Consider the following 27,134-nt stretch of genomic DNA (forward strand, 5'->3'; position numbering starts at 1 on the left):
TTAAAATTTTTCATAATCGTAATTACAATAACAAAGAAATCAAATGCACACACTTATTGATACAATGTTGGTCAAAAGCTAAAATTTTCTCACTGTCCATAAAGACAGTCCTGATCATTCATCACATTGCAGTGTTTTTCTCAAAGCCTGAGCAGTAAAAGAAAATGCACACGGAAGTAGTGGATTTCCATGCAATCTTGAAGAAGTAGCGTTGTCCTTCCAATGGAAAGACAGTGCTGACTCTTGACATGCTGACAGTTAATGGGCCACAACAGAGCAAACCCACAGCGGAGTCAGTCGAAGTTTTGAAGAAGATTGGTAGGTAGGTCATCACAGAGCAGACCCACTGTAGTCCTGGTAGAGATTACGGTATTGGTGTGCCACCAGAGGTGCAGACCCAATGCAGTCCTTGTAGAAATAATGGTATTGATGGATCATCAAAGACGTAGACCCACTGTAGTCCTTGTAGAGATTACGGTACTGGTGAGTCACCAGAGGTGCAGACCCACTGCAGTCCTTGGTAGAGATGGCCAGCAGCCATCTGTTGTGACTGTGCAGGTGCACAATCACCATTGAAGAGTCTTGCGGATAATATAGCAAGTTCATAACCACCACTTGTGCACTCACAAAGTTTTTGGAATTGTCCTTAGAACCACCAATGCTGTTATCCAGTCCCTTGCTGAATTATTAACACACGTGCAAACACTAACAGTCCCTACTTCTCACATATTGTCCATATACTATGACCAACAGAAACGTGTGCAGTGAAATGATACTTAATTTGAAGAACTGGTGTCAATTACAATATTATAACATAAGAATACAATTACAAAGGTACAAAATACATCATTAAAGAACATAACAATGCAGATAACATTTGTAGTAATATGGGCTTTACAAAAGAATCGAAATAACATATACATCAGTGTTACAGGAATTATGACATAAGTAGATACATAAAAGATCAGAATAATTATTGAAACATCGACTTCACACATGAGCATTAAAACAAAACAGAATAAATAATGTCTAAACATCTTTACAAGGTAAATAACATATTATTAATGCCAATTATATTTGAGGATAACAGTATTCCTCATCATAGTGAATGTAGCTTAGTATTAGAAGAAGAAAAAATTCTATGAAACTACACAGAGACAGGAAGAAAACAAATACACAAGGGTACACAAACACATAGCGGAATAATACAAGGAAAGGACAGGGTTTGTTTTACTGCAGTATTTTGCAAACAAAACTTTCTTTACTTCTTGGAGATCTCCCTTCATTCATCATCATTGCCAAAAAGTCCTATCTAAACCTCCTTCCTGTATTCTATTCATATTTCTTTCAAAATAATTATTTCTCATTGTACAATACTCATTTTGGCCCAAATCTTTTTTTATATACCTTGTCAATGCATTGCTTCCAATTCATCATAGTTAGTTTCTTATATAGTCTACCCCCTCTTAAGCTAACTTAAATCTACTGAGCTCAGATTCTAAACTAAGGGACGAGGCAATGCAGCAGAACAAATCAAGTAACACAAACATCAATGACAAAAATTTCAAGCTGGCAAAGCAAGCTACAGTAAATCTAAATTACCAAGCAATTCAACATTACAACTAATATGAGGCAATGCGCAGCAAACAAGAAAAATAAATCAGTAGTAAAACTGGCTGAACAGCGTAATACAAAGTCAAATTCAGTAACATTATGCCTGACAAACAGCAGCAGCTTATACCTAAACATGACATAGCTCAAGCAGAAAAATATTACAGTAAAGACAACAATGCAGATAAGGGAAATGTATAATCACATCTTAATGTCTAAGTAATTAAAGTGGTGCACCACAAGAAGTTATTCTACCAAAAAAAATTACCCAGTAGTTGAAAAGATAATTCCGTATGCAATTCCTGTGAAGGGAAATATCTTTTTATGCTCCTTAGTTTTTTTGAATAGATCATAAAATTATTTACTGGATCTGGAGACAGAAAATATTTATATTAGTACATCTATAAAATTTTATTTTAACCAGTGCTGCAGTGCAGCTAGAAACTAGATATTAAACAAAATGAGTAAATAAATACATAAAGCAAGCCATATGGCATTTCTCTCAATTCTCGTAGATAGACACTTGTCCTAATCAGGTGTGCAGATGTAAGAATGTTTCCAAGTTATTATTAGCATCTCGTATTTACAATGCTTTCTACAAAGGAACGTCAATAGCGAGGATAATGGCCTCCCCTTTTTTTTTTCTACCTGTGCCGCTGGAAGGCTAATGGCTTTTTTTTTTCTGGCCGCTGTCGCCCAGGTGGGTGCCCGCGACGCATTACGTGCAGGTGGTCACTTAACTTTCATACGGAAATATTTACGACAGCAGTTTCCGCTACAGTGGCAGTCTTATATAAAAAAAAATTCACAGGTTGCGAATTTGCGTTACCAATCTGTAGAAACAAAATCCTATAAATATAAGTGGCCAAAAAAAATATTCGTCAGCATTGTGATACATTCACGCATTTACAAACATTTCATAACTCTTAAAGTACAATTCTTGGTTTCCAACATCCTTTTTCCCTAACCACTACTCATTATTCCTTACTTTATTACACATATACATATTCGTCGACACGTCTTCAATATTTCATCTTAGAAATCCGTAGCATAATCAAATTCCTCATATACGTAGCATCATCTTATTGATCATAAACATATCTCAACAGCATAGTACACATCGTCGTCGTAAAAATAACATCATAACACCTCAGTCAAATCTCTCAATCGTCGTAGCTTTCTGCAATAATATCAAAACCTAAAAAAAAATTCTCTGCTCATTTCAATGGTGTCATCGACCTCAAACGTACTTTAAAAATCATGATCCCATACCAAATACATCATTCAAAGCTCACGTAGTATCACAATGGTTCTGAAAAAATATGAACAGTTTACAAAGTACAGACAAAATACAGTTTCATAAGTGTGAAGTTATCCAACTGTGTAATTGCGTAAACATCTGTCACTGACGTAGTAAAAAGAATGTTTGTTTCTCTGTCAAATAATCAGATAGCTGTGTAATTCTGTGTTAGAGAAATATGGTACCGATGTGTAAAGTTGTATAAGCAAATACCATATTAGCTAGGGCTCCTTGTGCGTGCCAAACACATGGTACACAAAGTAGGCGTGTACCCCCCTGAGGATTAATGTAATTATACCCTCAGGTGTTACAGATTATTGCAATGGAATGAAATGTATCACGGAATACCTTTGTATCATTGTACTTCAAATATCTTAAAAAAAAATATTTTAAGTACAAAATTAATCACTCAAATGCGTATCCTGTAGCGCTAAATGCACGTCTTGCTGTAAGATAATTCTGTGGAACTGTCGTAGTTATCGTCCTCTGTAAGCAAAGTTCTGCTAAAGTCAATGTACTTACCTCATGATACACAAAAGTGAAATGCTTTGCGTATAGATATCTTAGTTATTACGCTTATTGCCGTGATGAGGAAAGTACTGTACTGTAACGTATTGTTGTGCTACGAAAAAGGCTGTCTCATTGTTGCTATACCACAAAAGCCACTACTAAAACATGTTTTAATTTCTTGAATAATGCAGAAAAACTGTGCAGAAATAAAACAGAAACACCGCAAAAGCAACATTGCAAACTGTCACTCATTAGTAACGTCGCGATAAAATCGTGTAGCTGTCACATAAACTAACCTCTGTGTCATCTGGTATCTCTCAGAAAGCACTTTAATTTCAGAATGTATTTTCAAATAAACCAAAATGTTGCATTAAAATCTCATTAGCGTTGCCGGTATATGTTCTAAGTATGTGATCCTTATAGTCATTACGTGATCGTGCAACTAACAAGCAAGAATGTACAAATACAACACTGTGTCGTCTGTTCACTATAACAATACATTCGTAATTTCTGTTTAAAAATGTTCCCTTGGTTCTTGACTGGATATTTAACTTCAAACATTGTTGCATGGTAACAGTTTCTTAAGTCTGACAAAGCATACTAGTAACGTGAAATGAAACATTGTATGGCAAAGACTAAGTTATAAAGCAGATTATCTTTAAATAAACGGTTTTACATGTGAAATGTGGTGTAAACCTTTACTCTTCACAGTACTCAGAGTTTCAACTGGAACGTAATTATCATGCGGTATACGTCGGTAAAGAATGCTAAAATTATTCTCAAGGCTAGCGTCTTATGTTATTTTTCTCGGAGCCAGCGGGCGCACGCGGCTACCTGCTGTGCGAGTCATTGTCTGTCTCTTTGTTGGCGCGCGTCGTTACTGGGATTTGGAGACCTAACTTCTACAAATTCACGTTGTCGAAAATGCCCTGCTCTGTTTGAATCCCGCCAGTTCTGATGAAATTCAGGTCTGTCGTTATGATTATCTCGTCTGTCGTCATGTCGGTAGATTTCATAGTTTCTTGTTTGTCGGTCATGTGGTGGAGAATTTCTCCCTGAATCGTAACTGTGCGCCGAACTGTTGCGTCTGAAGTTATTCTGTCTCCCTTGATAATAATTGTTTTGGTTCCCATATTGTCTGTTTCTATGGTAATCTCTGTGATAGTCATTACTATGGAAATGCGATCTTTCTCTGTAATTATTTTTACTCTGCCAACGGTTGTCATACGGGTGGTGTCTGTTTTGGTCACGATTTACGTTGTAAGAACAGCCTTGTCGTGTATTATTTCTGTCATCGCGGAATTGTGACAGATGTGACCTGTAATTGTTGTGCTCCTGTTCTCGCGTTCCGCGATTGTCAGTGTCAATTTCCAGTTCTTGTAACAGTCCCTGAAAAGCTTCAATGTCGTCTTTTCAACGTCCTGCTAAAATAATATGTCGTAAATGTTCAGGCAGTTTGATTAAGCAAATGCGGATGAGTTCTGAGGGGCTGTATGGGTTTGAAAGATACTGATTCTTGTGTAACATGTCTTCAAAATATTTCATAATACTGGAAAATTCAGATTGTTCGAAACGTTTCATCATTATGATGCTATGTTTTACTCGGTCTTGTGTGGCTTGAGACCAATATGCTGAGAGGAAGGCATGATAAAAATCTCCTTCACTGTGACAATCGTGAATGACCGTTCGGATTCTTACAGCTGGTTCATTCTCCAAGTAGCCACACATAAATTCTAACCTGTGCTCCAATGACCAGTTGGGGGGAAAACAATGAGAGAATTGATGGAGCCACGCTTGTGGATGAATGTCGTTGGCAGAATTTTTAAACGTTTTGAATTTACGTGTAGTAATGAACAGCTTATAGTCAAAGTCATCATGTCGGCGAGTCGCATATCGGTCATTGTTACGTTGTTTCTGTGATTCCATCTCAAAATTCGGTGTGCCTTGCCAATTTCTTTCATAATTTCCGAAATGCGCTGTGTTATTATTTTGTGGTTGTTCCATATTTCTAAGTCCCTCTTCCCGTATTGGAGCGCGAGTGTCCTCTTAAATACGTAATTCTTGTATTACCTGTATCAGCTGATCTTGTACTTCCCGGATTTCTACTTGGTGTTGCGTATTAATTTGATTCAGATTTTGTTTCAGTTTCCTAATTTGTTCGCTCTCTTCTGTGTCATTAAAGACTACCGGTTTTGTGTCATTCAGATTATCATTTACCTTCGTAGATAAATTATTTAGCTGATCCGAAAGTTCAACTACTTTCTCTTATAATGTACTAATTTCCTCCATGTGTCTTTCTACTGTGTCCTTTAAGTTTTCCTGGGTTTTTGCAAGTTGCATAACCGAATTGGTAGATGCAACTGAGTCAATTTTTGCTTGCAAGGTCTCATGATTTTCATGAACAATAATTTGCAGTTCTTTTATGGCTGCTTCGTGATTCTGTAATGCATTTTCATGCCGCGAAAAAATAGGTTGAAAATGCTCACAAATTTGTGTTTTTACATCATTACAGACTTTTTGACATTTCGATTCAATGTTATGTAACTCGGTAGTTAAATCTTCACGTGTTTGTTCAAGCTTATTTTCCACTGAGTCTAACTTTTGAAGCTTTTGTTCCATTGCGTCTAACTGTTGCTGTGTTTGTCTCTGGTGTTGTTCCATTGTGTCTAATTTTTCAAGCTTTTGCTGTGTTTGTCTCTGATTTTGTTCCATTGTGTCTAATTTTTCAAGCTTTTGCTGTGTTTGTCTCTGATTTTGTTCCACTGTGTCTAACTTTCGAAGATTTTGTCCCATTGCGTCTAACTGTTGCTGTGTTTGACTCTGATTTTGTTTCATTTGCTGCATTAATTGCAATAATAATGTGTTAGTGTCTGGAATCTGTTCCTCTACACTTTTCGGCAGTGCATTTGCACCGGCAACATTCACATTTTGACAAGCAGAAAATGTGTCTTGACTCATTTGAAAAAACGGTGAGGACCCAAAACCTGAATCTACAGTATTTGCAAAATTGTGTCCTGTCATTCCCGATTCCTGAGGCGATCTGTTGCCGACCGATCGATCGATAATGCTTCCCTCTACACTAATTGTTTCACTGTCCACGCCATTGTTTGCCACCCGCTCCATTTCCCTATGCACAGTTACCAAATTACTACTTTGAATATTAGTTAATTCATTACACGGTGGCGCTAACACACTGCTTTCGTCTTCGCTGTCATTTCTCAATTTACTTTGGAGCCTAGTGTTACGTTTTTCACACGCACTTATTGTCACAATATTTCACACGACAACACAGAAAAACACAATTTGAAGAGCAAAAATAGGGGAACACATTAACATAGCACTGAAAATAATATCTAGTTAATTGCAGCTGCGAAATACTTGGTGCAAATCTACATGCGTGCCACACCTGTTTTACTGTACAACAATGAAAGACTGCAACTACAAAGGAAATTCTCTACAATTACGTGCTAGCAATAAACAAAAGCTACACTAATTACACAAACTACAAGAAAAAATCAGAAGATTCCAGTGAGGTATCCTCGGCTAAGGGTCGACATATGAAACGTCCCCTTTCAAACAATTTTACGGGACTGTGCTTAAACTGACACACAGTATTTTTAGCGCAACGCAATCTGACTTTCAAAATTCCCTACAAAAGAATGGCCCTGACTAACATTAAACTATACCTTTCACAAATCACTTACCTCACAAAAATCTTCGCTGCTCAAGCTACTGCAATACAGCGAGCGCCACTACTGCCAGCTAAATAAAAGATTCAAACTACGGAAGGCACTAACTACTGATAGGGATAGTTAGCAAATGAAAGATATTAATAGAGAACAAACAATGTATTTACCTTGATATCATCATATATAAAGCAGTTCATGACAAATTTCAAAACTCCGCCATCTCTCTCCCCACATCCACCACTGCTGGCGGCTCACCTCCAACTGCCCAACGCTACGCGCTGTTCACAGCCAGCTGCCTAACACTACAATGGCGAGTATTACAACAATGCAAAGCAGCCACAGACTGCACACAGCACAGCCAGTGATTTTCATACAGAGGTGGCGTTACCAATAAAAAAACCTAAACAGCCTACTTACAAACTCAGCGACGCCAGGGAAAGGAGTTTACTATAAAAGGTCACGGTATGTAGTAGTAGCATGTTGACGTCTACTGTAGAAAGTTGAAATAGAGAAATTAGTAGTTAGAGACCATGTGGTGACGGGATGACTAAATTAATAAACGTTTATTTTATCCACAGGAAAAGACCATCATGCTTGTTTCTGTAATTTTGTTTTGAAAATTTTGTTTAAGAAATGTCTTCAAATGGCTCAAATGGCTCTGAGCACTATGGGACTCAACTGCTGAGGTTATTAGTCCCCTAGAACTTAGAACTAGTTAAACCTAAACATCACAAACATCCATGCCCGAGGCAGGATTCGAACCTGAGACCGTAGCGGTCTTGCGGTTCCAGACTGCAGCGCCTTTAACCGCACGGCCACTTCGGCCGGCAAGAAATGTCTTCCTGTAAAATAATTATAATATATTGTACGTGACGACGTAAGAGTGGTTCAAGTGGCTCTGAGCACTATGGGACTTAACATCGGAGGTCATCAGTCCCCTAGAACTTAGAACTACTTAGACCTAACTAACCTAAGGACATCACACACATCCATGCCCGAGGCAGGATTCGAACCTGCGACCGTAGCAGTCACGCGGTTCCAGACTGATGCGCCTAGAACCGCTCGGCCACCGCGGCCGGCTGACGACGTAAGAGGAAGTGGCTTAGGCAATAAGTAATCATGTATAAAATATCGTATCCTTAGTGAGTGCAGTTACACTTTGTGGCGGTGACTGACCAGCTGACGACGAGCGGGACAGCAGACGAGAACCACAAGGGAACTTCGTCCACATGAGCACGTGGTGGCGGTGTTATGAAAATATTTACGAAAGGCTATGCCTAGCGCGTATATGTAGGCGGGGGGTGTGTCTCTGACGTCATGGCCGCCATCATGGATAACGGTACTTTGGAATGGTACCGGCATTGGAATGGTACCGGGCTTGTTCCAGTACTACTATCAACAGCTCTAATTACATGTGCTGTACATGCGACCGCCTCTGGCCCACAGTGCAGCCAGCACTTGTTCCAGGGGGAGCGGCTCTCCATGTCGGCGTTCGCCAGCGCCTGGCTGGACAGCCCCAGAAAGCTGCACCGCTTGCTGCTGGTCTTCATGCTGCGCTGCACGCGTCCACCCACCATCACTGTCGGCAAGACGTACACCCTCTCCAAGCGCACCTTTCTCCGGGTACGTATCTGCACCACTGCCCAACTGTTAAGTCAGCTCAACCAGACACACTAGACTGCTCTTCCCAAACTGCATGTCGGAAGAGTTAAAGAATGGGAGAATGGGGTAACGCATACCCACAAGATGTTCACTGTGTGACACTTTGAAACTTCGGATGTCACTGAAATAAATCCCTCTTAGTTTTGTCGCGTTGGCTTTGTATGTCCGAGCCAGATTATGTTGGTGAAGGAATATATTTTTTTTAATCTTGCCTCTAACGTCTTGTTAGTTTCGTTGTCCTGCAGAGAGATAGCAACAATAAGGGAGCACTCCAAAATTATGTCCGACATTGAGGTGCGTATAAAATAGAGGTGCATCACTGAATTCTTCTCTGCTGAACGTACTGAGCCAACTGAAATCCACTGACACTTGCTAAAGGCGCAGAGAGGCGATACAGTATGCGGGGCTATGAGAGGCGGTGGGTACTGCATTTCAGTAGTGGTACAAAGCATGTGCTGTCACGCCCTAGTCCACCCTGCACAGCTGCCATCCCTCATAATAAGCAGCGTTTCCATCCCTCATAATAAACAATGTCTCGATAAAATCACCGTTATGATTGGCGGATTACAATCAAGGAATTGTGCACACAGATGAATGTCTGCTGTAATGCCTTGTACAAGATGCTATGCAACTTGATTGTTGAAAACTTTTACAGGTTGCTTACTCCAGATGTCCACACGAGATTGAAAAATAAACGAATGGAAATTTTTCTGACCTGCTGGAGCAATAACATAATAAATGGAAGTGATACGTAGTATCGCTACTAGCAACCACGATCCAAAGGACAGTCAGTGGAGTGATGGCTTGCGAATTCCCCAAAAAAGAAGGGGTTCAAGGTACAACAGTCTGCAAACAAAGTAAAGAGCACAGTCTTCTGGTTGTTTCGGAGCGTAAGACAACGGTCAATTCAGAAGGTCGCAACAAGAGACCAACTAGACTGAAAGCCAAAAATTCCAGGAAGTAGAGGAAAGAGGAAGAAAGCTTCTACTTGTAACATGAAAACCCCTAGTCCACCACAGTTTTCTGGCCATGGATATCATAGTCAAATTTGGATGGACTGTGCTGCAACATCGCCCGTTCAGTCCATCTTTTGGGCCTATAAATGAAGCCTTATGTGGCCCGCATTTTTCAGACTCAGATGCTTTCGTCAGAGCTATGAGACAGTGCCTAGCCATAGCTGGTACGCGATCTTATGAGAGTAGCATACAGGCTCTTGCTCATCGTTGGAAAAAGTGCATAACGAATGATGGAGAGTATCTAGAAAAATGACAGTATGTAGCTCAAGCCTTACCCTATTTAACTTTGTCACTGTGCTCTCATTACCTGTTGAAGTTTCCATAAAAATAATTGGGAGTTGATAGTTCGGAAATGACCCTCACACATTCCAGTGACATAGCAGCATTTTCTACAAGAGGCGTCTAAATCGTGTGCTAACATTAAAATTTTTTCCTGGAGGATAAAGCCATAGTAAACAAAGGCACAGTTTTTGCTAGATAGAATTACAATGTTGTTCCTCGACATTTAAATAGTTGTACGTCAGATTACATGCTCTTTCCATGATAACGAGACCAGTGATGATTCGGAGGTAATGAAGGTTCATTTGCAAAAGTTGGGATATCATAAGCGTAACTAGATCATGAAAAAATATTTTTAAGATGGTGGAAATTGAATCAAGTGGATTTGAATTCAAATTAGTTTTTCTCTTCGTGGGATCCGGAAGAATGCTAACGAATTACACTTTCTGGTCGTCTTTCAACTTAAGTTCGACAACCATTAAAAATTTAGGCCCTCATGAAACCCAGTTTGTACGTAGGCCAGTCTTTTGCGATAAGCCTACGTAATGCTGGGAACCTATGACTTTTTTTTTCTCATACCAAGGTAATGGCCTACGAGTCAGAGCCTTTAAAACAGGTCTTAGCAGCGCGCTTGTCCATCCCACCATCATTATGTTTCAGATGAGTTTACTGTTAGCATGCTGGCCGTTGTAACTCGCAAGAGGCAGTATTGGTCTCACAATCGTATCCCTACGATCTCCTGTAGTTTTTCTGCAAATACCAAGTTTCTTTTCTTTCTGATCACATCGCTGACTACATAGAGCTACTGCCTGCTTGAAATATGACCACTTCGTACTACTGAATCTACAATGCAATGGCGTTGATTCGACCTTTAAATCATTTTGCTTACGATACTTTGTGCATTTTTACCCGTGATCCGGTGCTGTTAGTTCATTAGGAATATGTATGGTTCCTATAACTATGCCCATTTCAGTTATAATACGTTGACTATTTACGAACTTCAGATGTCTTATTCTTATTATGGTTTGTGGTTTATCTCCTTCGTCACCAGTCTGTCTGAGTAAATACGCGAAATATTAATTACAAAAGGCGATTAAAATAGTTTCCGTTCGAAGGCCACACTAACCCCTTGCCTACATGTTGGTGCTTACATACCCATTTGTAGTAGCGCTGGGTTGCATATACGCTGCAGCAACACCCGCAAACGGAAGCTTTTCGATCGCCGCTTATAATTTAATGTCTCATGGTTGAAATAACCCTGCAAGTAAGAAATGATATTTACTGTCTTCATTAAGGGAGCTGCGATTAACGATAGGAGGTACAAATGCTGCGACTGAAAGGCGTGGACTGATGACAAAGATACGATCATACGGTTGTTTTCGCAGATATGCGCCGGCTAGCCGCACTTTTTACTAACAGAACAAGCTACGTTATACCGGGCGGCGAATGTTAAATAAACTGGTAATTAAGGGTGTTTTCAATATACACAGGCTTAGCAACACTATCAGACTGCACGCTAACGATTCTGAGACATACAAAGTTTAGGACGACTTGGACTGCATTTACATTTGGTGTAATTAACGTCAGACCTGACAGTATCTGATTACAAGATTTTATATAAATATAACTTTAGGAATAACACTAAAAAGTCGTATGAACTGGGAAGAACACATAACAGGAATCTGTATAGAAAACCACATGCAAGTCTCTTGTGAGGCTATCTCTAGTGTATTAATCCAAAGTTGGAAGTTCTTATCGCGTAGATATGACAGCAGATATCGAGTTCTTAATAAGTCAGCATAGCCAGTATGGTAAATCAGCGGAGATGGTAGGATAACACAAATGGGAATCTTTGGAAAAAAAGGTGACTTCATGCACGCGAAACACTGTAGGGTAAATTTAGAGGAAGACTTTACAACAGTTCTGTCGCCACTATCGTACATCTCGCGTTGCTATGAAATTTCTGTCTCTTTAACATGGTTCATTTGTCTTCATGAAATGTTCTTTTCACCTCGTGCATGTATATATGAAGGGTGATTCAGATTAGTTGTTCGTCTCATATATTTCCGAGATCCTCGATAATATCGTAATTATGTTTTCGCGCAGATTAAATCCTCACTAAACGAAATGTAGGCTCTGGTCATGGCTATATTCATGCTATGAAAAATTCAAATGGCTCTAAGCACTATGGGGCTTAATCATGGTATGAAGATATCGGTACTAACTGCGCTTTTTTAAATACAACTATGGAAATTTCTGCTCCATGATTCGTACATCTGAAAGAGATGAATTCAAACGTGTTCCACTTTCCGAATTCAGATAAGTAGTTTTGAAGATAGCAGTATTTACACCTCAATATTTCTCTGCTTTGAGCATCAAATTGGTTGTTATCACGCAAAACTGTTGCGTCCGGTTGATGGGACTCCGCTGATAGTTTAATTAATGTCATCTGTTACAATTTTTAAATACAGTCTTGGTGGCAGCTGATGTTAACTTCTGACCGATTTCGGTCTTTTAATTAGGGGACATCATCAGTGTTTGCACTGTAATAAGAAAAGTAAAAGTGCTATATTACATAGACAAGTCAATGACGTAGAAGTATACTCTAAAACGATGTATCATTACCCATCTGGATGACGGCGATGGCGCCTGACCCGCTGTGGAGGCCTCAGTCATTGTAACTGATGCTTATGGTTAAGCAGCCACGAGTTATATAGGGTAGAGAGAGGGCGCTCCATAGCCTAAGGCATCGGCGTCAGCCAGTAGGGAAAGAGTTACACATCGTTTTTGAGTCTTCATTTTTAAATATTTATCTTTTGAATTTAATTAATTCGTTTATGGTTCATAATCTATGTTAGAGCCAGCCTCATAAAATGCATTAAAATTTAGTGTAATTCGGTAAGTGAGGTCCAGAGCTACTGGTATTTATTCGTAAGAAAACCAGGTGTATGGCATATTGATACGAAACGATTTTTACCATCAAATAGGTAACAAATCTTACAAATGCAACTCGTTATTCTAATAGTTGTGACTATTCTAATAGTTGTGACAAAACCGTTAAACAGTCGCACAAATATTACTTTATGATACCAGTAACGCCAACGATTTTACAAATGACGTGTATACGATTTTAACATAATTTCTACATTTTTACTGCTCTTCTTAAGACTACCATACAAGTCATGACACGCCTAAATATCAGTAAATAGAAAGATGAAGACCGTAGCTCGTGGTCTTGCGGTAGCGTTCTCGCTTCCCGCGCATGGGGTCCCGGTTCGATTACCGGCGGGGTCAGGGATTTTTCCTGACGACTGGGTGCTGTTGTGTCGTCATCATCATTCATCCCCATTTCGGTCGGAGGAAGGCAATGGCAAACGACCTCCACTAGGACCTTGCCTAGTACCGCGGTGCGGATCCCCCGCATCGTCCCCTACGCTCCTCGGAATATGGGATCTCATCATCATCAGAAAGATGAATATCTGTCTCGCGCTATTATTAAAACCAAAAGCCGTCAACACCCGCAACAGAAAATCGTGACTAACCCGATCAAATGCATGATAAAAATCAATAAAATGTAAACCTCCCGACACGGCAATAGTGGAAACGATCGAGATAAGATCACGACATTCAGCAAAGGGAGCCAAAAGTACGACCCTGGACACAACTTTGATAATGCGCGATAATGTCAGCAAACAAAACCGACAAGCGACTGTTTATCACCAGCGCTACGACTTTATAACCAAAATTGAGTAGCGTTATCGGTCAGACCTTATCCACGGACAGATTCCCGTCTTTTTGGGAATTGAAACGATTTTTACGAGCTTAAAGGAGGCAGAGATATGTACCCCTTGCACAACTTCATTCACGATAGATGTTACCATATCTCCTATCAGAGGCCAAAACCGAACACAAAATTCTTTGGGAAGCCCATCCAAATCCGGTAATTTGCGGGAAGGAGACCGAACTACAACGTCAGATATCTGATCACTGTGAAAAGTTGCCAAAAAACTCCTCACCATGAGCTGTAGTAACAACACTGTCAAAGAGGGAAATAAAATCAGCAGACAGTATACCGTCTGATGCCACTCCTATGTAAAGATTGGAAAATACCGGAAAGTTCATGCGTTATATCAGGTTGGGATGGCCACTAACGTACATCTATAAGACGAAGGGTAGTGAGACATGTCCTCTGAAATCGCGTTCGAAGCCGAATTAGATTATACAGAAATTTTTGAGAACATTTCTCTTGGAGTACAGCGGTTTTTTTATTATTTAAAATTGAACGCCAACAGTCACAACCGCACGAAACTTCTTTTTTTATGAGGTCACCGGTTCCCGTCTGTTTTAGACCATCTTCAGACCTCACACCATGATGGTAGAGAGTGGCTGTGAACGGAGCAGGCGCTACCACTCTACGAACGCTAACTCACCGGATCGTGGCGCCTGCTCCGTTCACAGCCACTATCTACCATCATGTTGTGAAATCCGAAGATGGATTAAAATATACAGAAACAGGTAACCTCATAAAAAAGAAGTTTCTTATGGTTGTGACTGTACATGTTCATTTTTAGGATTATACAGAGACGCCAACTCATCATGGAGAATCGAATGCAGCTGAGATCGCAAACGAAGACCATCTAATTGTAGTCTTTTGGGTTGCAGGAGTTTCGCCTTCACACGGTGAACTTCCATAACTCTTAAAGGGACGTCTCGAGCACTATCATAAAGACCACGAAGGTCAGTATACTAAAATTCCCGAGTCCCCATTTCAGCCGCTTTACCAGCCCTAAAGCGCATGAGTGCAGTGATTAGCCAAAATTTAGCAATGTCATCCCACCATTCAATAATCGAGGGATAACGCACTGTCAAACTGATTGCCTGCCCCACACGACAGCAATGATATCATCCAGAGAGAGGTCCGCCAGACGTAAGATATTTAACTTCCAAATATGGCGAGAAAGATGTATCCGCTGCAGGACATGGTTAAGAGCCATTGAAACAGCACAGTGATCAGTGAAGCTGGCAGGGATTACATCAACTGACAAGAGTTGACTGTATAAGGAAGCAGACGAACAAAAGCGGTACATTCGACTACTAGAAGTACTGTAAAATATGTAAAATGCACTAATGCTAATGTGGGATATCTGCAGATCAAGGAATCCTGTAGACTCAATGACGCCAGTACATGATTAAGTTCACGACAATAGTCATAGTTGGGAGTCCGAACCACACGACGTAAGATGCAGTTGAAATCTGCCCTCATAAAAATCTTTGGCGGATTTTGACGAAGTAAATAAATGACTTCTTCCTTATAAAAGCTCGAGAGGTCATATGTACGACCAGATCCAGATGTAGCACAAAGAAAAATTAAGGCATCATAGAAACGATAGCCCATACCCTGACCGTCGTCATGCGTATCAAAGTCTGTCGACGGAATGCCATCCATGTAAAACACGGCCTTGCCAGTAGAATTTTCTTGCGCAGTGTTAAAAAACATAGAATACCCAGGAAAAAACGCATCAAATAATACTTCTTGCAAAAACACATCAGCTTGGGAATCATAAATAAACCGTCGTAACGCAGCATGCCATAGTGGAGAGCTTATCCTCTTAACATTTAAGGTAAGAAACGTATACATCTACTTTAATTAACACAAGTAAGGCATGAAAGCAGAACTAGAAAAAAATGTACACATCACGTCCCACTCTCCCCAGCACCGGCAGAAGGCGCGAATGAAGGTACAGGATCAGAATCCTCTCGACCGGAATGTGCAGATTCCATGCTTTGTCTTTTTCGTCGCGACGCTGCACGCTCAGGTTGAAAACATTTCACACCACTCAGTGACAACCTAACTTCTTGACGCGGAAGGGTAGCGGCTCATCAAAGACCGCTGTGGGGAGGGAGGAGTCCCCACTCCACGCAACGGAAAGAGAGAAATACCACCGGGAGCGATGAAAGTCATCATCAGGTAAAGAAGAGACTAGCGATGCAGCGTCTGAAGCTGTCTGCATCATCTGACTGCCCGGAAGAGAATCCGCAGTAACCTGTTCTTCTGTCGTATAAGCTTGAGGAAGAGATGGCATTTCACTAGAACACTGGAATGGCGGGACACCGGACGATGTTTCCGGCAAATCATCGGATCCCACCGGAACAGACGTTTGTAGAATGGACGAGAGGACGCACGTGCAACATTCATTTCAACATCAACAGAACCAACCTTGCCAACCCTGACGAAATAAGAACCGTAGTTATCGACGGTAATCATAGCATCACCGCTGAATGAAGCACCATCCACCGCCACTACCTTCTCGGAGAGGCGGTATTGGGACGGGGAGGGGAAGGAACGGGAGGGGGAGCGGGGGGTAAGTTCAAAATCTTCACCATTCTGAGTCCGCCGGTGTTTAAGTTGTGCTACCGATGCCGGCGCATTAACGGCAACAGGTGCCGCATCTGGACCTGCCGATAGCGGCTGAAAGTCGTGCGGAGTGATGGCCAACGTCCTCTAAAGCTGGGAAATACTGACAGCAGACTGCGAAGACACTAATTCAGCTAATGGCAACGGACGACGTTTTCCAAAGGACGACTTTAAAACCTTAAAACGGTGGGGACAGTGGATAAGAAATGGCCACTTTCATTGCATTGCAACAGGTTCCTTCTTGCCCTGCTTATGTTAGATGATTCCGGTGACCACAAACATTCAGGTGTGAAAGTATATTCTTTTGAACACACATTTCTGCGGTTCGTATACCACAGCAACATAGCAAGCAATGTTTAACAGACCAGCTTTCCCGCTTAATATACCGAACGACTCCATAAGGAAACATAAGAAAAGAATCGTTCACTTCGGGTGGAAGATTGTAAACTCTAATCGGAATATACTCGATCGCCGCATTTACAAGGAGGACAGGATTAACGGAACCATCACGATGATTAAACATCACCTGAGAATCAACCCGAGAAAGACGCCGGTCTACTTGCAAGGGGTCTGGAAACTTCACAAAAAGTGCGTGCAAATCAGAATCAAAATAATCAGTATCTACTTGATCAGATGTAACACGAATCGTTTCAACAAACAAACAGTGAACTTCTAGAGAGCCGGGTTGCACATGACGCGTATTCTTGTCAAAACTGAAACGAACGGTACCCCGACGAAAGTGTTTTTGGGAGAATGGACAGACATCATGCCGCGGGCAGAGAACGCCGCCGCCAGAGCACACCAACGACGAATTCCGCTAGGCAAGAATGATGTGACACCGGCTGATACACATACGAGACTACGTACACGAAAGTTCGACACACGCGGTGCTGCTATACAGGCGGAAGCAGGGACAACCTGCTCACTCGACTCGCAAGGCAGAAAGTGCTACGGAGATGGACATAGCCTTGATAATATCTCTACAAAATCGTAGCTCCACAAACGATTTTGAACGAAAGCTGATTTGACATTTTTCAAGATTTGGTGGTGTGACGTGTGCTGACTGTGGCGTGCTCTCCTGCACTTGGTTGGGCCACAACTCAGCTCTCATATACTGGGCTGGCGGGACACCCGGCTGCGCGGCAACCGACCTGCCTCGGGGAACGAGTTACCGGTTCTTCCGAAAGACGGAGCCTTACAAAAATTTTAATTTGAAAATCAGAGTGTTTTATTCTCAGCAATTGTTTTACAAGTTTACACATTTTAGCACATTGCCTGGCTAAGTTTTAGTTCGTAGGGGACATTTTTTTATTTATCCGACACGTGTAATTACAACACGCAAAACTATTACAACAACCATGTTAAGGCACAAAGTATATACTACCAAAGTGAGCGCTGGTTTTGTACAGATGCAGGTACAGTGGTTGGACAAAAATATGGAAACACTGCGAGAAATGCTTTCTTGAACATGAATGCAGATGCTAACCAAACCTGCAGAATGTGTTGTTATATTTGAGCACGGACCAGGGCCTTTGCTAGGTCTTCTGCCGCCCTCGGCGAGAACTAGAAAAATGACGCCCCCTCTTTTTTTCCTACCATCGGTCTCCCCAAATCCGAACCCCTCCATCACCACCAACATACAACGACACCACAATATAAATCTCCTATTATACTTTTAATCATTAATCTAAAGTGACAAAACGTCCTCATTTTCTGGGGACAGTCCTCAATTCAACTGACGCATGAAAAATGACCTGCGGAGACAAAAGCAAAACGCAAGCCAGTGCATGAAACCCGCTCGAGGGCTCGACATATACGAATCAAGATAATATTTCCAGAATGATACTGGCAGAAGTAAAGCTGTGAGACCGGGCGTGAGTCGTGCTTCGGTAGCTCAGTGTCAGTCTGCCTTCGGCGGTGCTACGGCACGGACATCTGTTTACGTCCCTGCCGGAGAAGTTCGCGCTCGCGCAGTTGTTTACCTCTTCGGCGTACTCGCGCGTTTCGACGACTCGATATAGAATGGCACATGCATACCGAAAGTCGACTCTCAAGATTAGTTTTTCGAATGAATATGCGAGACCGAAAGCCTACGAAATAGAAAGGTTCCTACGAGACGAAGTTAAACTTGACTACAACGAACTTATCGGAATCCACCTCTCCATAGTGAGCAGTGTTGTTTACGTCAAGCTGATTAACGATGCAGTATGTGACAGAATCATCCGAGATACTAAACATGGACTCAAATTTCGGCACTCTGATGGACATGTTGGAGAAGTAACTATTGATCATGCAGGACTGGGCTTACGAAACATACGTATTTTCGAACTTCCCTTCGAGGTTCCGTCTGACTTGGTCGTTGACGCCTTACGCCCATATGGAAGAGTGCTTAGCCACGTTGAGGAAAAATGGTCCAACTTCACGACTTACCCCGTTCTCAATGGGGTGCGTCAAATCAGAATAGAACTGACACAACATGTACCCTCGTACTTGTTCATCGGCGGATGCAGAGCTATAGTCATATACGATGGACAACCCAAAACATGGTCAGGCTGTGGGAAAGAGGGCCACGTCCGTTCCGAATGTATGCAGCGGAGGATAGTGCAAGTTCCAAGCGGCGAACCCGTACCTCCGTCCACGTTGACGCCGCTGCCACTAACGTATGCGGACGCATTTCGAACGGATCCCATCCCGAAGAATGACCAGCTACCAAATCCTGACAGTTTACGGCAACCGACTGCGGCGGGGACCGCCTCCAGTGACGAAACGACGCACACCTCTGCCGCTCCGGCGCCGTCGACGCACTTAACCGAGCGGAAAGGATCGGTAGGAGAAATGGAAATTGATCCTGCTGTTGTGCCGACAGCTGCTTTCGTCCCTGAGCACCGGGAGTCACTTCCGCACTCGGATACGGAGGTGCACACGCGCAAACAACGATCGCCGAAGCGCCACAAGAAACGACGGCTAGCGCCGTCGGATACCTGCTTACTGCAGTCCACGTCAGACGGACTTGGGTGTAACGTCGATACAGTGCATCCGGATGCGCAACGGGAGGTTCTACCTCCCACACAGCAGTCCGACGCGAATTATGCTCCACAGGGGTTGAATACAGACACACCGGACGGAAAGCCGACGGAAGGAGTCCCTCCACCCACCGCAGCACCGCCACCGCCTTCGGTCAGCCCGGCAGGAGAGACACGACGGGAGCTGGACCTCCAGCACAGGAACTGGGCCGACGACTCCGATACTGACCCCCACACCGACGACGCACCGCAATGGCGAGTGCTGCGTCCACAGGATGTTAACCGCGCAGAAGATGCAGACTGACGCACAGACAGCATGCCACCGGGCAGAAGCACACAAATTACCATAAGCGTTCATGTGCGCTTTACGCACTGAGGAACAGCGGCAGGCATATCGAACAGCCTCTATTAATATTAATACGATCAGAACGCCTGTCAAATTGCAATTATTACGAGACATGTTGCATGCGTCAGATGTCGACATCGTTCTGCTGCAGGAAGTATGTGTTGAGAGCTTCCCCGACCTCTATGAGTACGATACGTACATTACACCTACTACTGACGGCGGCAGCGGAACAGCGATACTTCTACGTAGCGGCATAGTAGCCGAGGACGTGGTGTACCTGCCGTCAGCGCGAGGACTGGCGCTCACAGTGCTGGGAGTACGGGTCGCTAACATTTACGCACCGTCGGGGTCAGACAGACGGTGCGACCGATCCCGATTTTATGCAGAGGAGATTGCAACACTATTCTTAGGTCGGTATGAACATGTCTTATTTGGAGGCGACTTCAACTGCGTGCTCGCACCAAAAGATCAACACCCACGTTATACTTCGTGCCCGGAGCTGCGGCACCTCATACAGGACATGAATCTCATTGATACATGGGAGAAGATACATGGCGACAGACGTGGATACACCTACGTCACGAGTCACTCTGCAAGTCGTCTCGATCGCATCTACGTAACACGTCGTCTCGAACCTGCGATCCTCGATGCGGAATTGTGGCCTGTCGCCTTTTCAGATCACATAGCATATATATGCACGGTCTCCTTGAGTCGTCAACAAGTGTGGAGGAGTCGCAGTGTTTGGAAACTGAATACAGCACACCTTAGGGAACCTGAGTGCAAACGCTTAGTCGAAGACACTTGGCACGTGTGTGAACGACGCCTCCCGACATATCCGACGACGTTGCAGTAGTGGCTGGAATGCGTTAAGCCTGCATTGCGCCGAGCGTTAATTGCATACGGAAGGGAGCAGATGCTCCGCGAACTTTCTGTACAAGCACCTTCACAGGAGCGTCGTGCAGGTATAAAACGAGCACAGGCCCAAATAATTTCCATAACGCGCCGCCGACTGGAGGGTGTCGCAATCCGTGCAAGGGCCTTTGAACGAGTCCGTGGAGAATCCCCGTCGATGTATCACGTTATCAGAGAAAAACAACGTAGTCGCAGAACCTTAATACAGACGGTCGTACTGCCAGATGGTCGCCGCATGACAAAGCAAAAAGACATTGCCAACGCTTTCGTGGAACACTACGGTCATCTCTATGAAGAAGCGGAACACGATCAGGCAGCCTTTCACGAGGTCCGACGAACGCTCTCCGCGTGTCTCGACGAGTCGGCCAACCTGGAGTTAACAGGTGAAATCACAGTTGACGACGTAATGTAAGCGATTGATAAGGGAGCGTCGCACAAATCGCCGGGGCCCGACGGGTTTCCGTTAGAGTTCTATCGTACATTTAAAGATCTCATGACTCCACGATGGACTGCCATGTACTGCGAATTGATGTCTCCCAACGTGCCTCTTCCGCCCACCTTCGTGGAAGGAATGATCATCCCCATCCACAAACCATCTGGCGGCACAGGGATACAGGCCTACCGGCCACTGACCCTTCTTAACTGCGACTACAAGATCTACGCCAGGATACTTGCAGCACGCTTTAAACGCGTGATACGCCAAGTGATATCACTCGACCAAACCCAGCTAGGAGGAGCTAGCAATATACAAACGGCACTCAGCGACTACCGCGATGTTATCGCACTGGCTTCAACATGTCGTCTCCGGGGTGTATTGGTATCGATAGACTTCGATCGCGCATTTGACAGGCTGAGTCATGCTCATCTCACGGACGTGATGACGAAACTGAAGTTTCCGGAAAGTTTTGTCACCGTCGTCATGAGACTACTCCACGGAGCCGCATCCAAAGTGCTCATCAATGGACGCTTGGTGGGGCCCATCACCATCTCACGATCGGTCAGACAAGGGTGCCCGCTGTCAACGATATTGTATGCCATCGCTGTCGAGCCGCTGCTTTACGGGCTCCGGAATCGACTCCAAGGAATGACGATAAGGCACAACAAGTTTATATGCCGAACATACGCAGATGACCTAGTGTTTTTAGCACGGTCAGGCGACGAGGCAAGAGCGGCCCTGCACTGGATTAATTTGTATTGTATGGCTACGGGAAGTCGCCTGAACATGGCAAAGTCGGGAGCGATGAACATCGGGAGAGGACTCCCGACAGGAAGTGTAGCACCATTACAGCCGATCACCACGATGAAATGCCTAGGAATTATCTTCACTACAGACGTTCGACGCACGGCGGCACTGAGTTACAGACATCTTCTGCAAACAATTCGTGCGAGTGTCCGAAGTCACAGGTTAAGGGCACTGGATATGATACAACGGGTCACCTTCGCCAACACTTATCTAGCCTCTCGCATCCCCCACCTGGCACAAGTTCTTCCTATGCCGGTGGTGTTGGCCCACCGAATCCTGGCGGCACTAGGATATTTTGTGAGCACAGGTCTGCTTTTTAAGGTAGGATACGAAACCCTCACCCTTCCTCGTAGTCGTGGAGGTCTTGGACTAGTCCACGTACGCGACCGAGCAGTGGCTATTTATGTAACCACGATGATAAAGATGTGGACACGACACCAGACAAGTCTGACGGGCAGCTTGATAGACGAACTCGCTCCACCTTCTCGTTCGGCTCCGGTAGCGGTGGCTCACATCTCACCATCGCTTGCCCATATGCGAACCTTCTTTGTGGAACACAGTTATGTACATATGGAACTACCAACTACCAGGACGGCAACGGCACGTGATATATATCACATCTTGACTCGACGACGGCCGAATAATGCCGTAGAGCGCCGCCAACCAACGGTTACGTGGTCAGTGGTATGGCGTACAGTGCACCACCCACACCTTGATACGGGAACGCGCGCACTGTGGTATCAGGTGGTCAATGGGAAATACGTGACTCGTTCCAGGTTGCATACAATTCGTATGGCGGACGAGCCACTGTGTCCGCAGTGCAATGTTATAGACACTGAGGAGCATCGCCTGATATGCGGTCCTTCGGCGGACGTATGGTGTTTGGTCAAAAAAATGATCGCCTTCCTCCTTCGGGTGGGGCCGCAAACAATAGAACCACGCACACTACTTCTCCCAGATAGGACGTATTATCCCCTAACGAAGACAAACGCAGTGACTTGGATTCGAGGTTTGACTGTGCGTTATCTTTTCCGAGACGGCGGTAATAATGTGCTTGACTTTTGGGCCTTACTACAGGAACACCACTCACAGCTTATGAGACATCCGAGATATCGATCATATTACGCAAATTTTTTAGGGAGTGCCTTGCTTGATCCCCCACCCAGTTGGGGTGTCCCGGGTAGGAGAATGTAATTATTGTCTATAAGTAGCAGAACAAGAAAGGACCAGGACAGTGGAGAGGATCCACAAACACACGTGAAGACGTACCCGACACCAACGCGAGGTATGACGGGATTAGCGAGGTACGCGCCTAAAAGAGGTACGTCGAACGTTATTGTTTTGTACTGACAGAAGCAGGATATTTTATTTTATTTTTTTTCACTATTATGTAAAAAAAAGTCCACTTATTTACGTTTCCCAGAAAAATTTTATTTTATGAAGTCATCGTCTTATATATTTAAAGAAAAAGTGCTAGAAGCAGTTTATGTTTGTTATTGTTACACACACCAAAAAAAAAAAAAAAGTTGGTAGAGCACTTGCCCGCGAAAGGCAAAGATCCCGAGTTCGAGTCTCGGCCGGGCACACAGTTTTAATCTGCCAGGAAGTTTCTTAATCTGCCAGGAAGTTTCAAGATAATATTTGTTTATGTTTTGTACTCAGTAGTGGCTGTTTTAGTTTTGAGGTAGGTAGAGGCAGTGTGTTTGTTTTCGTCAAAGTACGTAAAGACTTATTAAGTAACTCTTCCGTATGCTTCTAAAAACTATTCGATGTTTCAATTTTTCCTCTTTTTCATTTTTTCTCCTCATTTACTCAATTTTTTCGCTGTTTGATTTGAAATTGTTTTTTCTGCCTTTTACCGCCTCTAAAATTTTGCCGCCCTAGGTAGCCACCTAGTCTTGCCTAATGGTAGAAAGGGCCTAGCCATGGACGGCACCTGTGCAATGCCCTCAATACGTTCCAAATGTGAGTCGTGGTCAGAACACTGCTCTGTATAAAATACCGAATAAAAACACCTTCAGCCGTCAAAGTTTCCCATTGTTATCTTATTTGAGCAACCAGTTTCAGCGCTACATTATGCCATCTTCAGGCCCCTGACCGACGTCAACGAAGAATCCCATCTCTGGTCCAGTCAAAAAGGGGCCAGCATTCGGTGACTGGTATCTGCAGATTTTTAACACTGCAATCCCTCCGATCGTCACTTGCAAGCAATGTAAAATTTTGTCAACCGATCTGATCAAAAACTCTAAGAATTTTTTAGCTTTTGTAAAATCATTAAGCTTTGAAATCATCTAGTCATTCGCGGAATATAATGGAGAGAAGGACGAAATACTAAATTCGGTCTTCCGAAATTGTTTCACCACAGAAGATTATAACAGAGTTCCTCTTCGAAACTTCCTGGCAGATTAAAACTGTGTGCCCGACCGAGACTCGAACTCGGGACCTTTGCCTTTCGCGGGCAAGTGCTCTACCATCTGAGCTACCGAAGCACGACTCACGCCCGGTGCTCACAGCTTTACTTCTGCCAGTATCTCGTCTCCTGCCTTCCAAACCTTACAGAAGCTCTCCTGCTAACCCTGCAGAACTAGCACTCCTGAAAGAAAGGATACTGCGGAGACATGGCTTAGCCACAGCCTGGGGGATGTTTCCAGAATGAGATTTTCACTCTGCAGCGGAGTGTGCGCTGATATGAAACTTCCTGGAAGATTAAAACTGTGTGCCCGACCGAGACTCGAACTCGGGACTTTTGCCTTTCGCAGGCAAGTGCTCTGTCATCTGAGCTACCGAAGCACGGCTCACGCCCGGTAGTCACTGTAGTGTCGGCGGACTTGCCAACACTACGTACACTAATTGAAAGAGGCGGCCAAGATGCACGCGCTAACTCACGAAGGATGGAGTGAGGTCTGAAACAGGAGACTTAATGAATGCTATAAGAAAAGTACGTAGCTTCTGGACTACTTAACTTTTAATACAGCCTTTGTATACATCGTTCTTGATGAGACATCTGGAGATTGTGGCGATACAAGTGCGACTCTTTAGATACAAACTATCTAAGGCTAATGGCGCCTTGCTAGGTCGTAGACATGCACTTAGCTGAAGGCTATTCTAACTGTCTCTCGGCAAATGAGAGCAAAGGCTTCGTCAGTATAGTCGCTAGCAACGTCGTCGTACAACTGGGGCGAGTTCTCGTACGTCTCTCGAGACCTGCCGTGTGGTGGCGCTCGGTCTGCGATCACACAATGGCGACACGCGGGTCCGATATGTACTAATGGACCGAGGCCGATTTAAGCTACCACCTAGCAAGTGTGGTGTCTGGCAGTAACACCACACTCACAGCTTTACTTCTGCCAGTATCTCGTCTCCTACCTTCAAACTTCACAGAAGCTCTCCTGCTAACCCTGCAGAACTAGCACTCCTGAAAGAAAGGATGCTGCGGAGACATGGCTTAGCCACAGCCTGGGGAATGTTTCCAGAATGAGATTTTCACTCTGCAGCGGAGTGTGCGCTGATATGAAACTTCCTGGCAGATTAAAACTGTGTGCCCGACCGAGACTCGAACTCGGGACCTTTGCCTTTCGCGGGCAAGTGCTCTACCATCTCAGCTACCGAAGCGCGACTCACTCCCACTGCTCACAGCTTTAATTCTGCCAGTATCTCGTCTCCTACGCACACTCCGCTGCAGATTGAAAATCTCATTCTGGAATCTTCCCCCGGGCTGTGGCTAAGCCATGTCCCCGCAGCAACCTTTCTTTCAGGAGTGCTAGTTCTGCAGGGTTTAGCAGGAGAGCTTCTGTAAAGTTTGGAAGGTAGGAGACGAGATACTGGCAGAAGTAAAGCTGTGAGCACCGGGCGTGAGTCGTGCTTCGGTAGCTGAGATGGTTTATCGCCAGTTTTACGACGAGGTGAATACAGAGGAAGAGGAAGCGGACGATCACGACATACTGCAGCACGTGTCGCACACCCTCGACAATGCAGCAGCGGCGACGCTGTTAGGTGGAATTACACGGGACGATATCGAGGACGCGCTTAACAAGGGAGCACTCAACAAATCTCCCGGGCCAGACGGACTGCCACTCGAGTTTTATCGGACTTTCCGCGATCTAATGATGCCCCGATGGATCAGCATGTACCAAGAACTGATGACCCCCGGTTCCCACGTGCCACCTGCATTCGTGGAAGGTCTCCTTATACCGATACACAAGCCTTCCAGAGGTCGGACGGTCGAGGACTACAGGCCCATTACAATGCTCAACTCGGACTATAAAATCTTCGCCCGACTACTCGCCAGCCGCATAAAGCAGGTTCTGCCCCTACTCCTCTCAATGGAGCAAACGACACAGGGCGGAGTGACCAACATGCAAACGGCAACCAGCGAATGCAGGGATTTAATAGCCATCGCCACATGCTGTCGCCTTCGAGCTGCTCTGATCTCCATTGATTTCGACCACGCCTTTGACAGAGTTCACCACAAGTTCCTTCTGTCCGTTATGGCCCGCATGGTCTTCCCGCCTGACTTTCTTGACATCTTTCAGCGCCTTTTCCGTGGAGCTGCATCCCGTGTACTGGTGAATGGACGGATTGCGGGTCCCTTTCCGATCCGACGGTCAGTTCGCCAAGGATGCCCACTCTCCATGATCCTTTACGCGATCGCACTCGAACCACTTGTCGGAGGGTTGAAAAACAGGCTCTCGGGAATGTCATTGAGGGATCACACCTTTCACTGCAGGATATATGCTGATGACCTTCTATTACCTGTCTGATCTGGTGACGAGGTGCTATCGGTGATACAATGGATCAATCGCTATGGATTGGCAGCGGGCAGCCTCACGAATGTGGCCAAGTCGGCAGCGATGCCGATTGGGAGAGGTCTACAGGAGGACGCTTTAGCCCCACTCCCACTAGTTAACAAGATCAGGTTCTTGGGCATAACATTTACACAGGATGTGCGCCGCACGGCTGCAATGAACTATGCACGATTACTACAGGCCATACGCACAGAAGTTCGCCGGAACTTACTTCGACGGATGGACCTCCTACAGCGTGTGGAATACCTCAACCTTCACGTGGCGACTAAGATGATCTACATGGCCCAGGTCCTACCGATATCGACAGCGATGGCACACAGATT

The 27,134-nt window shown here is 44.2% G+C and overlaps 1 protein-coding gene across 1 annotated transcript in view; it reads left to right on the top strand.

Annotated features, from left to right (window-relative positions):
• The window catches only part of LOC126199594 (uncharacterized), a 149,213-nt gene that overhangs the window by 54,856 nt on the left and 67,223 nt on the right, over positions 1-27,134 (top strand). The window contains exon 6 of the mRNA XM_049936521.1: positions 8,578-8,733. Coding sequence (XP_049792478.1) covers positions 8,578-8,733 — 156 coding nt within the window. The remainder of the gene's footprint in view (positions 1-8,577; positions 8,734-27,134) is intronic.

Source organism: Schistocerca nitens, chromosome 8 (assembly GCF_023898315.1).
Source record: "Schistocerca nitens isolate TAMUIC-IGC-003100 chromosome 8, iqSchNite1.1, whole genome shotgun sequence".
Lineage (NCBI taxonomy): Eukaryota > Metazoa > Arthropoda > Insecta > Orthoptera > Acrididae > Schistocerca > Schistocerca nitens.